Genomic DNA, 16,435 nt, shown 5'->3' with positions numbered 1-16,435 from the left:
AATATCCCACTTCCAATAAGCGTTGGACTAGGTGAGCCTCCAATGTTTTATCTAACTCTTGAGATCTTATAACTATGCATCCAAATATGAAAGGACGGAGAAAACCATGGACCTATTGGAACTGACCAGGACTCATTCGGAAATCAATGAAGACTGTTTCTAAAAGATCTGGGCTGCATTATAGGTCATTCTTTATAGAATCAGCTTTTCTAGACCTTCTAGCTTACTGCTTCATGAAGTATATTATGTAGACCACTAGTGATCCATGGGTGACCTCTTACATTTTAATGTAGAGTCATAATCATTAGTTAAGATACTTAAGAGAGGAGCTCCTTCATTTGTTTCTCATCCCAAGAAATAACACTTGTCCTGTTAATTTATGAAGTCTGGGACCACAGGTAGAGAGGGTGTCAACCTGCCCAAAATGACCCCCAGTCCAGGCTCAGGGAGGGCTCAGAGTCAGCCTCTGGAAGCCTGTGTATCATTCACATCCAGGCATCAGTGCACAGCATGGATAAGAAGAATGTTAGCAAAGATGGGCTAATGCCAGGAAAGGTTTTAACGATTAACAGTACCATTTGTTCCACATCCTGCCCACGGACATCCAAGAAGGCCGCTGCCCTTTGACCTGTTGTGCCGTTAGGTGATACGGTAGGCAACAGCAGCATCGGGGCTGGCAGTGTTTCCTTCTGCAGCTGATACACGTCCATATCATCTCCAAGGCTAGATTTTCAAGAAAGGAGGAAAAGCCTTGGCAAGCGACTTGGGGATATTTCCAGCTTCATAAAATAAACATTTACCCAGGGTCAGTGTAGGGGTGAAGCATTATTTTGCCCAAATTCACAATGGCTAACCAACTGACCTGCAAATCATTCATTAGAAGATAAAAGTAAATGAATGCTTATTCCTCAAATTTCCAGGGAAGTTACCAAATTGAAAGATACCTCATTTCTGTTCTGTTGATTTTTAACATCTCAGTTCAAGGCCCCTGTTCACCGTACATTACCAGGTTCAAGTGCCACCATGACTGATAGCCCTCAGCCCCTTATACATAATGTGTTAGGTTTTCTATGAATGCTGTAGCTATACTAAAGGAGCCCCAAATCACTTATTTAAATTGTTTTAGTTGAAACTAATTTCAAGCTTATACAATTAGGCTCATGCCATGTATTCCCACTTGGATATTACAATGGCCACACACCATTTCCATCTGCCTCTCACTGGTAATATTAACTTTCATTACCTGGTCAAGATGTTGCCTGGATTCCTCATCTATAATTACTACTAAATCACTTTTTATGGATAGCAACTTGGAAATATTTTTCCTACGTGCCTACTAGGTAAAATCTTGAATAACTTTTCTTACTATTGCCCATTCCAATCAAGTATTTTCATTGACTTGCCTTCTTTTATAGGTTCTGATGACCTAGTGAATGAAGCATTTGACTTCGCAAAGAATCTGTGCTCCTTGCAGCTGACTGAGGAGGAGATCGCTTTGTTCTCATCTGCCGTTCTGATATCTCCAGGTAGGGAAGGCTGAGGTCTTTGCCTTTTCTTTTTAACCTGTTTTACTATCTTTCACATGGATGACACCTACCTCAGCCAAGGTGCTCAAGAGAAACTTTAAAAGAACCATATGTTCTTTAGCAAGCTTGTGATATTTTTGGACAATCCAAAGGAAAGTAGTTTGAAGTTAAATCGAACGGCCGGTTGTGTCTCAAAAGTAAGAGTAGAGCATGTAGTAAGGGTCATTCCAGATTCAGAAGAGCCAAATTATTCTTTAACAGGCAAATAAAAACTGATAGTGACTTGTTATAACTAAGTTCCATTTTGATTTTTAAAATAAAGGGCATAGTTGAAAAATTGTCCAGTAAGATGAAACTCAAAAGAAATATGCCTGAATGAGAGATCCAGCGTTAAGTACAGCATACACTTTCTCCTCTTTAAATACCTTTTCCTCTGGCTTATCCACCCATGATAAGTGGATGTGCTCATTGCAAGCAAATGCTGGCTCCTTTTCTTTTTTTTTTTTCTTCGCCACATTAGAGAATTTAAAAGAAGGTAAGGACAGCAGGGAAAAATGGCTCCTATTAAGACCAGAAAAGGAAGAATCTCTGATGTGGCAGACATTCTAGTACAGGCTGTGCCACCATTTACCTGTGTGCCCTTCTACACTTGCCCTATCAGAGTCTCAGTTTCCTCATCTATAAAGTAAGAGGGTTGGGCTTCATAAGAATAAAGACCTCATCTAACTCTAAAATGCAGTAACATGGCAACAAGTTTTCAAAGAAGGTAAAGTGTGACATTTATAGATCACATAAAACTGTAGCAGTTGAGATTATTTTTAAAAATATATGCCAGCCTGAAAAAGGATAGAATCCTAATCCATACCTGGCTGCTTCTTCAACGGGAATGAGAATTCAGAGTCACTCACTCAGCTGCCTGTACAGTTAGATTTGGATAGCAGTGTCGTTGATAGTTCTCTACTGAAAGACACATTGCTGCTAACTTTTACTGTCAAGAGACTCAATCCTTCAATAACCCATTTATTTCTAGAGACTAGATCTTTTTATTTTTCTTATACCCTAATGTATTTTCTCATAGAGGCAGGAAAAAATCAGTCTTGCCTATGAAGGTACACTTTGACATGTCATTCTGGCTATACCTACCAATAATACCAGTCTCTACACTTTTTATCCATAAGGCTTATTTATTTCTTTTTTAAATGGAAGAAGTGACAAATATTTACTTCTGGTAGCAAACAAATGCCAAATAGTTTCCTCCTACCATTTACTCACTGCATTTGATTATGCCCATAGAGTGTAGTGCGATGGAATATTAATTCTAAGCCTGTGGGTCTATGATGAGGGAGATGGTTTTACCTTGGATGTCTGCTTGCTGGAAGGAAGTGTTACAGAACTCACTGTCCTCTTTAGGTATGTTTGTGGCAAGTCAGTAAATTCCTAACAGCAAATACTTAAGACATGATTTATCAATCCTTAAAGATAACTCTTCCACAGGAAGGCAAGCCTGTCCCTTATGAGTTAGGAGTCAACTGAACCATGGGCCGTTCTCTAGAATGGCCATCAAATTCTGCTGAGCTTGGAAGCACTATATTTGGCTTCCTCTACCTCGTGGGGAATCTTCCAATTCCAACTCTGGTAACAGACCCACACTCAGAGGCTTTAGCTACTCCAAATACTTGGTTTGCCACTCTGGCCTAGTGCCATAATAAAAGAGAAGATAGATTTCCAGACGACGAAGGCTCCATCTCATGCCAGACGCCCCTCCCCACCCCCAAGGTTCTTGCCATAATGACCACTGTCTATTCAGCTCCAGAGAGTTTAGAGAGGGGAGAGGGAGAGAGACTTAATTTATTCTGATTGACAATTGTCAACTGAAGGCTTTTGTGCTCACTTACGTAAGGGTTTGCTTCACTGTTGGCTAGACTTGTTCTTGCCCTGTCTAGGATTACAGAATCGAGTTTCTCACCTGACCTGAACTGTGTTCAGAAGGATCATGTCCAGGTTCTTTTCCATGAGTATTTTTCAGCATTTGGAGACTCCAGGAGTCTCTCCATTGAAGTTCCAACCTAAGGCATTGGTGCTGGGCTGAATTTTGTCACCATGGTGTCTAGAGTTTCTCGGAAGAAAGGAAGGACGGAGGGAGAAAGTGAGGGAAGAATGGAATGAAAAGAGAGAGAAAGGAGTAAAAAGGAAAGAAAGGAGGAAGAGAGGGCTTATCCTATTCACCTTTTAAAAATTCATTATAGAAAAAGAGGACTCAGGATTAAATTTTTAAAATTGATTTTATGCTTATGTGAGGATTAAATGAGACAATACAAATCACCTTTCCCTTTTATAAGCGATGTTATCATTCTGTTACACTTCCTTCCAGCAAATAGGCATCGAGGTAAAACCACCTCCCTCATCATAGACCCACAGGCTTAGAATTAATATTCCATCGCACTACACTCTATGGGCATAATCAAATGCAGTGAGTAAATGGTAGGAGGAAACTATTTGGCATTTGTTTGCTACCAGAAGTAAATATTTGTCACTTTTTCCATTTAAAAAAGAAATAAATAAGCCTTAATGGATAAAAAGTGTAGAGGCTAATATTATCGGTAGGTATAGCTAGAATGACATGTCAAAGTGTACCTTCATAGGCAAGACTGGAGTTTACTTAACCATTGGGTCCTTCGTGCATTCTGGTTTCCTATGTCAATCTATTGTGCATTCCTGTCATCATGGAATTGCTTATAAAACATTTATGTTCACTATAAAAAATTACATGACTTCAGAAGCAATTCAGAACAAATTTGAAATGGGTTCTGAAACTCAGCACTTGTATATGCAGGTGAAATAAAGCAAAGCTTACGTTCCCACTCCTTCTTACCATTCTTTTCTGCCGTCAGACCGAGCCTGGCTGATAGAACCAAGGAAGGTCCAGAAGCTTCAGGAAAAGATTTATTTTGCACTTCAACATGTGATTCAGAAGAACCACCTGGATGATGAGACCTTGGCAAAGGTAGGTCCGCGGACCACAGGCCCCTTGTCACTGAAAGAGGGTGCAGTGAGCTAAAGGGCGCTGGTGTGTAAAGCAAGAGACAGTTCTTGGCAACAGTGACTTCTGAATGTTACCAAAGGTGCATACATTTTGAGTTCACGTTAACAGTGACTTCTGAACGTTACCAAAGGTGCATACATTTTGAGTTCACGTTAACAGTGACTTCTGAACGTTACCAAAGGTGCATACATTTTGAGTTCACGTTTAAAAGGGAGGCTAGTGAATGACAATAGATGGAGAGGAGAATGCCGCCCCTTAGGAAAGGGCTATACTGATGGACCTGAAACCCCGGTACAGGAAAACAAATGAAAGAAACTGAGGCATGTCATCTGAAAAACAAAAGTTCAAAGCAAGGAATCAAGTCTTTAGAACGCATATGTGGCACAAGAGGAGACTCTGTGCCACACAGGAGTCAGGTCCGGGCAAAAGTTAAGAGGTAGATTTTTACTCAAAACATGGAATAAATATAAAACGATGAGGGTTGCTGAAAGGAAGGGTCGACCACTGTGTGAAGTAGTGAGCTCCCTGTCGTTGGCCATATTCTAATAGATACTGCTTGGTTTCCTCTCGGATATATTGCAAATGACAGTACTACCCAGAATAGAAGATTAGGCTGATTCCTTGTAAAATTCCCTTCAGCTCTAATCTCTTCACTCAAGATTTGCCCTGGGGGGTCTTTCACAATGACAAGTGTCTCATGGGCAAAAGCAGGCAACACACCAGCAATTTCTTGATTCAGCTTAGGAATAGTGATGTTTAAGAAGAGAACTGAGACAAGTTGTTTACCAACGTAAAATGATCAGAAAAAGAAGGAATTTTCTAATAATTGATATTTAGCACGATTTTAGATTTTAAAGTATCTCTAATTTCTTAAGAATTTTTGAGGGCCAGAATTATTTTAGATTTCTAAGTACCTTTGCTCTCTTAAAAACTGGATTTTTGGCGGGATGAGGGAAGGTGGAGGAGGGATGAATGGTGACAGTAAGAGACTTGACTTTGGGGTGGTGAACACATAATATGGAGTACAGATGATATGTTAAAAAAAAAAAAAAACCTGGAATTTTTTTACAGGGTAAGCAACTAGGAAATGGAGCTTATTCGTGGTAAAGATGTTAGAAATCCCACTCTTTGTCTTGTTGTTGTTATTTATTAAAACGCTGTTGTTCTGCTCTTGAGATTATTTTAAAAAGGAGGAAAGACTCTATCAGGGATACTATCAGAATTTACTTTGCACATAAAGAGCATAGTTATAAAAAAAATACTGAATGAGTTAAATATGCTGCTTCATTATGGTAACATTGTGTTAAAATTAACACAACCTAGGAAGAACATTTTCACAATGTGGAGGGCTAGTTCTCTTTGGTATAAATTTGCACTTAGTGGGAAAAAACAAATCACCTTCACTCTGCACCTGTTTTCTCCCAGTTAAGAACCAAACTACATGCTTTCAGATAACCAGACAGAAAAGATGGTAATGTGAATACCTGCATCTGTCTCTTAGAACGCATATATAATTAGCAAAATGAATAAATACATCTAGTTAATTAATTGGGGATCCTGCATTTGGGATCTCCCAAAGACTTTGGTCCCCATATTTAACAAACTAAAATAAAGGTTGATAAAATCCAGAGTTAGACAAAAGTTGTTGCTATTCTGCTCAGGGAACTGTCTGCTTTTCAGAAAACTCTAGTTTCATCATGTATAAAATGAAAATTATAATTCCTGTCTCCTGTATCAATGTGCTTTAGGTTCAAATGAGATATTTGCACTACATGGATTCTAACACACTGTGACACTGTGATTATTACTATCCTAGGAGAGTAAAACGCTCATGCTTACACCATCTTTTACCTTCTGGTGTCCTGGTGCTGGCAATCTGAGGTATTAAGATAGAAAGGAGACAGGGAAAATGAAGACTGAAAGGTATTTAGTGGCAAGAAAAAAAATTAGAACACGGACAGTAGGTCAGTTTAATTCTCCTTTCTCCATCTTTGATGGGAAAAGTACACAAGTCAATTCTTTTTAAAGTTTTTTTAGATATAATTGGCATATAAATATTATATAGTTGGGATGCTTAATACTAGTATAATGATTTAACACTTGTTTATGCTATATTGCAAAATGATCACCACAATAAGTCTAGTTAACATCCACTCAGTTCTTTTCTTACAGTAACAATGTTGCAAAGCTGGGGACCAGAGAAAGTATTAGAAGAGGGTAATTTCTTGTATAAAATTCCCTGGAACCAGATGACAAAGCGTTGCTTCCACGGGTCTTGTGTGGACGTTGGGTTTTTGTGGGGGCCCTTCCTTGTAACTGTCATCACTTTAATAGGGTGTAATTTGAACAAATGTGGAGGGGTCATGAAAGAGAATGAGAACTGGACTCTCATTTATCCCAGCTCTGAACTGTGTGGCTTTGGATACGTCACTTCATTTATCAAAGACAGATCCATCAGCTGTCGGATGCTGGGGGAGGGATGGCAACATCTCTCAAGGTCCTGAGCTTGAATGCTTTAAGGACCATGGCACATTAACATACAGGGACACCCTCTCATCAACCCCACACTCTCCAGAAGGAATAAATGTTCTGTTTAAATCCGAGAAAACAATTCTACCCTACCACAGAGTCTTCTCATCCTTTCAGAAATGTCCCACAATACCTCTGATACAGAGATGACCATTCTTATGAATGCTATTTTAGACTCCTTGGAGAATCTGGCAAACATTATGAAACCTATCTCTAGAAAAATACACACATACTCAACCATTGTATGCAAGTCCGGGCTCTGGTTAAATCCCCAGTAGGTGGGGCAGATCTGCCTCCTGTGTACTGTGCAACGACGATTTCACCCTGAACAGGTGTAGCAGATGTCAGTCAGTGGACTTTGTCCTGAAAGAACAGTCTCCAGCACACTTCCTACATGCCCACCTCTTGAAATTAAATTCAAGTAACGGTGTCTTATACTTTTAACCGAATTTGGACCAAGAGAAGGTTTGAAAATTCAGGAATTCTGTGCCCATTAGCTAAATGGTTTTAATCTCTATATATTGATCAGTTTTCATTTGTTTGTTTCTTTGTCTAAAAAATACCCTATTAAAAACCTAGCTGTCTTTGCTCATCAGCATAATGATAATACATAGTATATTTATAAGAAACCATCAAAAACACTTCCTAGCTGAGTGACCCTGGACAAGGGACTTAACCTCCCTGTGCCTGGGTTTCCTCATTTGTAAAATGTGACTACAGATAGTATCAATCTCATTTGGTTATTTTAAGGACTAAATGAGATCAAATGTAAGCAAGCTGCATGGTTCATAATAGGTAGTTTGTAAGTGTTGTTATAGTTGTGGACAAAAGAAATTTTATTTGGCAGAGAATTTTTTACCCAGGAGTTGGTATATTTGAGCTAATCACCAATGAATGAAAACTATTTCAAAAGACGGAAGTTGGGGGAGGAGGTGAAGAGGTGGAGTATGGCATTCCAAGAGATGGGGGACATGATGTGGAGGTAAGAAAGTATGAGGTATATTTGAGCTATGAACAATAGTTAGATTTGGCTGAATCTGGACTTGAGAAGCCAGGAATGAGATGACACTGATCACTTTCACTGAAGCTCATGGGGAAAAAAATACACATGTGTATTTATAATATACATATATATTTTTTAAGCCCCATCTGACTAGGGAGGCAGCCCATCTGTTCTCTGGGCTATACTTTTCTTGTCTGGGGAATGAGTAGGTTGCACTGGATGGTCATCAATCCCTTCGGCATAATATTCTTTGACTCAAAAAGAGGAAAACAAAGGTTTCTCCTTAAGATCTTCTTCTGCCCTCCCATGCTCAGTTCAGTGTGATAGTTTTAAGGACACTTTAGATGTTCTGCCACCACAATAAGTGAAGAAAGAGAGACTTCACCGAGCCTTGTAGATGCAAATCAGGACTCTGTGCACTGTGGTGATTTAGTCTAGGACAGCCGTGGGCAAACTACGGCCCGGAGGCCGGATCCGGCCCATTTGAAATGAATAAAACTAAAAAAAAAAAAAGAAAAGACCATGCCCTTTTATGTAATGATGTTTACTTTGAATTTATATTAGTTCACACAAACACTCCATCCATGCTTTTGTTCCGGCCCTCCGGTCCAGTTTAAGAACCCATCGTGGCCCTCGAGTCAACAAGTTTGCCCACCCCTGGTCTAGGATGAGATTCTGGCCCAAGGCTGCAAAGCATCCGATGTTGATAAAGCCTGTGTCCAGAAGTCAACGTCCCTGTCAGGCTCTCCAGTGCTCTGTCACGTTGGGCTGTAGGTGCTGCAGTGTCTCACTTGGAGACATTGACATCTGGGGTGAGGCCTGCTATGAGGATTAGGAGCTTGTGCTGCCCTTTCTCCACTCAGTTGAGAAGAGCATGACCACTGCTGTGGGAGGGGACAGGTGGCAGATAAAGCAGTGAATGTTTGAACTGCAAAGACTGGTGGACTCTGTTCTCTGGCCTGTGGGCTTCCTTGTTACAAGTCATGAACCTGCCATTCTTGTTGCCCGGCCCAGAGGGGCAGAGGGTGGAGGAGAAAGGACGCCAGTCCAGCTAGCGCCAGGCTGAGGCAGTGCACTCATGGCCAAGGGCAAAGCATGGGTCTGCGTGTCTGCTCACATCCTGCCCTCAGGTACACATTCCCAGCCTTTCCCAAGTGCAGCCTCTGGGTTGGTGCCAGAGCTGGAGCCAGAGCTGAGCCTTCCTCAATTACTCTTCTCCAGTCCAGCCCTCCAGCTGTGTCTCCTGGGTGATTAGAGTCCTCGAATATTGTTAGTTAGCATACAGACTTTTCCCAGCATTTCTGCAAATACGTACAACACTCCTGGAGGTATAGTCTCACCCAGAGCTGGACTGAGAAGTTTAAACGTAGCAAACTCAACAATAACACGTCATATATCCAATGGGAAGGCATGGAGAACTCCTGGTGTGCCTCGGCCCACGAAGCCCACTCACTTCGCCATATGCAGAGTCTAGAGGGAGAGTCATTTGTGTTACCACATCTAGCACACTTCGGCGAGTGCCACACCTTCAATTTGCTTCTCAAAACAGTGTGCAATGCCTGTGCCTTCACATGTGCTAGAGACACAACCTTTCCAGGAATCGCAGGCCATACCACCCCCTGGGTGCTTTTAGACCAGAGTTCCATGCTGACAACTAGACCTTCCAAGATGTGGAAGCCTCTATGTGGAGTTATTCTGCTGAAGCTCAGAATCTGTCACTCCTCTCTTTCCCCCATCCCTAGCTGGCCAGAAGTTACCTGCCTCCCACTCGGCTCTCTCGTTTCTGTTATTATAGGAAATATTATCCCTTCGAGGAGAGATAATAGCAATACTATTATTATTTCCTTTTTCTATTTGTATTAAATAGAGTCTTGTTAAAGCTCTTACTGTCCATGAAGATGCCACACAGCATCCCTTCCGCCATAGGTATGAGCCTAAAGTTACGCCATGTGAACAAAAACACAATGGAGACCTCGGGTTGGCCATGGGGAGAGAATGGCCTGGCCAAGAAGGGCTGCACCATGTTGTGACGAGTCTGTTCGTTGAGGTTCATCTCCCTCTCGGATCTGGAAGGCTTCAGCCTTCCCAGGGGGAACTGTGATAGATGGAGCTGGGAGACGCACAAACCGACAGGTTCACTACCTTCTTCATTCCTACGTCCATTTCTAGCATAACAACAACAAACTGTATCATCAATATAGAGACAGAAGTCTGTCGTTCTATTATCACAGTGCCAAGCTACTAAGTAAAAGCTCGAAGGTGAATGAACAATTGAAATGGAGGTATTTAGCCTCACTTGTCCCCCGTTTTTATCAGTGCCTTGGCGTTTCTTACACTTCAATCAAACCCTTGTCGGCTTCCTGCGTCAGGCTGGAGGGCATTTGGTGGCCTGGGAGCCCTTCTGAACAAGATCACTAGCTTTACGCTTTTCCGGTTTCATGTTTTCAACAGCAAATGTGCCAGCCATAATATTATGGATTTTCCTCATAAAACTACCCTCTGGAAAGAGGCATAGGATTATTATCTCTTCTCCAACAGCTGCTTTTTCTTCTTATAGACTGGGTAGGTATAATCTAAAGCTTCCTTCTTATAAAAATGCTTCTATAAGAAAGAGATGAATGTGAAAATGCCTTTTCACAGACCCTCTGTCTATCCCCGCTATGGGGATTACTTAAGCATGAAGAAATTTCATGATGATTTGAAACTGACTACCCCCTTCATCTCCAAGTGCTTCGGGATCAACTCCCCAGCTGTTTAAAAAGTTGTTGAGCCATTAACTGCTGCTGAGGCTGCTCTGAGCTCCCTTTGAAATGGGGGTCCCCCAGCGGTAGTACATAATATTAATGAACAATAAGTGACTGCCAGCTGCTTCCTCCACCAGGCCTTTCTGGGCGCTGACAAGTGCTACTGCTGCCCCTGTGTGGCCTCCTGGCCCACCATGCCTCCAGAGTGATGGATGCCCCTGTCAGCACTTCTGTTTCCACAGCTGATTGGATGCCTTTAAACCAGCCTCTTCCGAGAGCACAGAGATTAGGGAAGCTCTTTGCCTTTCTCGGTGATCCTTGTTCGAGTGGTCCCACTGTTCTTTTACCAGAAGCAATTCTCACCATTCAGCCCATTCTCCAGATGAGCAACAGGGAAGAATCCAAGTCCCACAGAAGAGGGGAGAATGAGTTTCTGAATCAGATGCCTCTTAAACCCAGTTTTAGGCAGGAAAGAAGCAAGAGTCTATATTCATCCTTTCCAAAACCGAACACATGGTCAAATAATTCTAGTGCAAGTGAGCAAGGGTTTCAGTCCTTGTCTCATACATTTAATTTCCCACCCCACCCCCCTTCTCTAAAGGAACAAAAAACTGCTTGAAGAATCGTAGCACCTAGGATTCAACTTTATGGACCACAGTTTATTAAATGAGCAACTTATTTTAATTGCTACAAGAACATGAAAACCAATATGTTGCTTTTTTATTTCAATAAAAGTAAAGTGCTGATTTTGTATGCACACTTGATATACAAAGATTTGACTTTTGGTGCTTGGTTAAGGGCTAAGCTGGTTTCTTGCCTGGTGTCTCATTTGACTAAACAAGTGTGGTCTTGACTATGTATTTCTCTCCTTGAAGGAAGCATTATATGGGAATGGAAGCATGACCCTTACACATATATTGACACACATATATTATGCCAGGCTCTGCTACAGAGAGTTTGTATTGTCTCATTTGATCCTCACAACAACACTCTGAGATGGGGACTGCCATGATTGCCACCTGATAAATAAGAAAGCTGAGAGGTTCAGTGACTTGCCCAAGATCACAAAGCTAGAAATAGCAGATGCAGGACTCAGTCAGGCTTCAAACCCATATGCTGTTTTTGTTTTTAATCATTCGGCTACTCCTCCTTATGCGGTATTTGTGTCCTAGGGGCCTCGGGAATTTCATGACTTGTCCCTCACCAAACTAATAGGACTAAGCACACCGACTCTTCCCTCTCTAAATACAGTTGCTTGCCTGTCTCCTGAAAAGGAGCCAGCTTTACACACAGCCACCAGGACTGTTTCAAACATAATAAATAATTTACTTTTCAATTTTAAAAAACAGTTGTAAATGTATAAGATTTGAACCTCTGAAACAGTGTTTCTCAAACTCTCTCTCACGGACCCACTACATCAGTATCCCCATGGAATGTTCATTTCAAACATGGGGTCTGACTCCACCTAGGCTTACAGAAAAACACAATCCCCAGGGGTAGATCCCAGTAACCTGCATTTGCGGGAAGCACCCTAGTGACTCACACACACTAAAGACCGACAAGCATTCCAGAGTTGCTTGTGGGAGTTTCAGGAGCTCTGCACATCATCAATTCAACTGCAATGATTATAGGAAGCTTTCAAAGCCTTTCTGCATTCAGTAGCTCTTTCAGGGAGAACTGTAACTGTTCTCAAACTGTCACAGTCTCCTTCTGTGTGGACCAGCTGCTTAAGAGAGCTTGAATAATTTCCCAAGGAACTCTAGTCGAGTGGACACTCGCACACTCTTCACCTATGAAAGCATAGAAAAGATGCAGTTTTCCGTCCTGGACCCAAAGCGAATCTTTCAGAATGGGCTTCTGATCATCTTTCTCTTTTTGCTGAAAACCCTTACAAAGACCTTAATGTAACTGAGACCTTGTGTCATCTGGCCAGCCCCATCTCCAGCTTTATCCTTGGACAAGCTCACCCACTGCTCCAGCAAGACTTAATTTCCTTCAGCTGCTTCCACCGTCCCCAACACCACAGTACCTTTGCATATGACCCCGGGCATAGTCTGTGACCCCCAGCACCTGGTTAGATCTCACCCTTCCTTCAGAGCCGAGCATAAATGGCACTTTCTGCCAGTCAGAGAAAGATGAGTATCACGCGATCCCACTCATATGTGGAATCTAATGAACAAAATAAACTGATGAACAAAATAGATCCAGAGACACAGAAGCATGGAACACAGACTGTCGAACCCCAGAAAGCAGGGAGGGGGAGAGGGAAGAGAGTTTGTACGCATGTGTGCATGGACACAGACAATAGGGTGATGGAAGTTTTGCGGTGGAGGGTGGGGGTGGCTAGACAAGGTCAATGGGGGGAAAGGAGACATATGTAATATGTTCAACAATAAAAAAAATTTTTAAGTGGCACTTTCTGGGGAAGCCTTCCTGGCCTGCCAGAAGAAGCCTGAATGACCTAATATCCACCACTTTCAGCATCATTCCTGCACAGCACTCACCGCAGGTTTTCAGCTTGCTTTTGTCTGTGTGGTAACTTGATTCACATCTGTCTTTCCAAGTCGATTATTAGCAAGAACCAATCTGTTTTGAAGTAACTCATAGTGTTGGACAGAAAGTCTTCTCTCTCAGTCTAAAATTTAACATTCATTTGATAGACAAAGATTCCACATGTTTCACTTCTAGCCCTACCAGTAAACAACAGCAGGAACGGGAAGTCTGAACACCAGACTTCCTCATGTGTTCTAGATCCCTTTAATAAATATGTCAACAGCTCTCAGGATAACGCTATTTTTAAATTGTTCATAGTATGGTAATATCATCATCAGTTGTTGAAAGGAAAGTTAATGAAAGAGTGGAAATTTCGGAAAGCCACAAAGTACCTAATTATCTATTTCCTCTTGTACTTCAAAGAGTGCAATGGTTTCTTATGATTAAGTAGGGGAGGGAGCACAGTGAGCCTACTTGGTGATTAGATAGGTTTTATTAATATTTTATTGTGACTTTCAAGTGAGCTATATGAACAATCAAGCTTATCTTTTGTAAAACTATTCTCTATATGAGAACATGCCTCATTCCCACAGTCATTGGATCACAATGAGATTTGGTTTTAAGCTAATGTTGATATTAAATGATAGATTCTAAGTATACCTAAATTATAAGTATGTTAAAAGTTAGAACTGTTCATCTCCTAAGACTTCTGTACCATTTGGCAAACTGTGGACATTACTACAAAAACATGGTCTTCTTATCTGAACTCAAGATTACATCCTACATTATGTAATTCAAAACCTAGCAATTATAAGTGGATATTCTCATGCAGGTTTTTAAAACATCTTCCTAAGGGAGCTAATTGGCAGTGACCTTCCAAAGTTTTCCTTGATTAAATATAGGTTTCATTTCGTGCATTACAGCAGAAAAGGATTTGAGAGATGTAGGCAGGCCAGTGAGCCTGACAGCAAAGCAGTCCAGGTAATTATGAACTACACCTCATATGGCGTAGGCTACCCCTTCCTAACTTCTTTACCTTCTCAAACTAAAAATCTAATATTCACATCACAGAAGTCTGTGGGAAATAATAGAAAATAATATTAGCTAACAACTGTGTTTCCTGCCTGCAGTGTTTTTAACACTTTCGTATAATTACCTCATTCAGTCCACACAACAACCCAGTGAAGCAGGTACTGTGCCCATTTTACAAATGAGAAAACTGAATGATTGCGTGTGTGTCACAGCCACACAGCCAATTAGCTGTTCTGGAACCAGGATTCCAACTCAGTCAGCCGGCCTGCAGAGCGCCCACTCCTAATGCTTCAACTAGACTACCTCCCATACATACTTTATTTAAGAACAATGAATCAGGAAGCTTGGTCCAGCTCTCTTTCTCTTTATTTTCCCCATTAGAGGATGGTGGGGTGGGGGGTAGGATGAGCAGTTTGTTCTGTTTTGTTTTAAAGGAAAAGCTGAAAGTGAGCCTTCTTTCTTTCTGAACATCTTTTTCCAAAGCCATTTCCCTTCATCTGGGGCCAAGAAGGACACTGATTCACAAGACAGAGCACTAATGAGCTTTCCCCTTTGTCTCCTTCCCTGCCCCTCCATTCTGCAGTTAATAGCCAAGATACCGACCATCACGGCGGTTTGCAACTTGCACGGGGAGAAGCTGCAGGTATTTAAGCAATCACATCCAGACATAGTGAATACCCTCTTTCCTCCGTTATACAAGGAGCTCTTTAATCCTGACTGTGCCACCGTCTGCAAATGAAGGCAGCGACAGAACTGTCTCATAGTCCTGGAATGCATCACCATTAACACAAAAGCAATGTGTTCGTGAAGACTTAAGGAAAATGTCACTACTGCAACATTAGGAATGTCCTGCACTTAATAGAATTATTTTTCACCGCTACAGATTGAAGAATGTAAATAGGCACCTGAGTGGGGCTCTTTTGTTTGTTTGTTTTTGAAATGACCATAAATATACAAATATAGGACACTGGGTATTATCTTTTTTTTGTAATTTTATTCGGGTATGTTTTGGGAGACAATTGTTTATAGAATTTTATTGTAGATATATACGAGAACAGAGCGGTACTTTACATGATTACTTTTCCTGTTGATTGTTCAAATATAATTTAAGAAAATTCCACTGAATAGGTTTACCTATTTCTATGTTTTTAGATAGTTGATGCATGTGTAAATTTGTAGCTGTCTTGGAAGGCATTGTGCATATATGTAATAAGTATATAATATCTGAGAATATTATATATGACAATTACTTATACATGCACATGCACTGTGGCTTAAAATATCATACCCACTATCAAAGGAGGTTCAGTCAGGCTCTCTTATATTATTTACCTTCTGTGTTATATGTTACCTTTATGTTAGACAATCAGGATTTTGTTTTCCCAACCAGAGTGTTCATCCATAGTCAATGGCAAGATGGTACCAATTCAGAAATAAGTCTGCAAAGGAAGAACTATAATGCATGGCCTCTGTATAAAAACTCCGCTTCTATCAATGACATCAAAGCCTTGTCAAGATGGTACATATTGGAGGGGAAATACAAGTATTTGGAGCCATTTTCCTGTTTTAAGAATTAGGCCACAGGTAATATTGTGGAGTCCAGGACTTTTTTGACCAAACCATAGATTTTCACCAGGACACACAAAACACTTCTTTTCTTTGGATTTCAGGTTATGAAAGAAACTTGATTTTGGTGCTTACTGTGTCTTCAACAGAGAACTACAGTCTGTAGATTAAAATCACCAGCAATTTTTTTCTAATAAAATTGGAGTAAATCAGAAGCTAGGGTCCCAATGCCATTTCATGTAAAGATTTTCTCTCTAAAAAAATATATTTTTTTTTTGGCAAAGAAGAAGTAGAAAGAAAATATACAAAGTAAAGAAGTAATTCTTTATATCCATTTTCTTTAATAAAGTTCGTTAGAAAAAGCAGAAACAAAGGGAAGGCAAGATGTTATATGTCCTTTAATCAGGCGCCTCTAGTTTTTTCCAATTCCAAACCCCTGCATTATAAAAATAAAGCAAAAACTTGACAGATTGGAAAAAAATATCTGAGATTATATAAA

The 16,435-nt window shown here is 40.8% G+C and overlaps 1 protein-coding gene across 2 annotated transcripts in view; it reads left to right on the top strand.

The window, feature by feature from the left end:
- The window catches only part of RORB (RAR related orphan receptor B), a 172,797-nt gene extending 156,368 nt beyond the window's left edge, over positions 1–16,429 (top strand). For both annotated transcript variants that reach the window (XM_006776458.2, XM_015572319.1), the window contains exons 8-10: positions 1,416–1,526; positions 4,418–4,530; positions 14,954–16,429. In XM_006776458.2, coding sequence (XP_006776521.1) covers positions 1,416–1,526; positions 4,418–4,530; positions 14,954–15,109 — 380 coding nt within the window. In that variant the 3' untranslated portion in view covers positions 15,110–16,429. The remainder of the gene's footprint in view (positions 1–1,415; positions 1,527–4,417; positions 4,531–14,953) is intronic.
- Positions 16,430–16,435: the final 6 nt, after the last annotated feature.

Source organism: Myotis davidii, unplaced genomic scaffold (assembly GCF_000327345.1).
Source record: "Myotis davidii unplaced genomic scaffold, ASM32734v1 scaffold228, whole genome shotgun sequence".
NCBI classification, from domain to species: domain Eukaryota; kingdom Metazoa; phylum Chordata; class Mammalia; order Chiroptera; family Vespertilionidae; genus Myotis; species Myotis davidii.
Note: the sequence above shows the minus strand (reverse complement) of the source record. Positions and strands in the feature narration are given on the sequence as shown.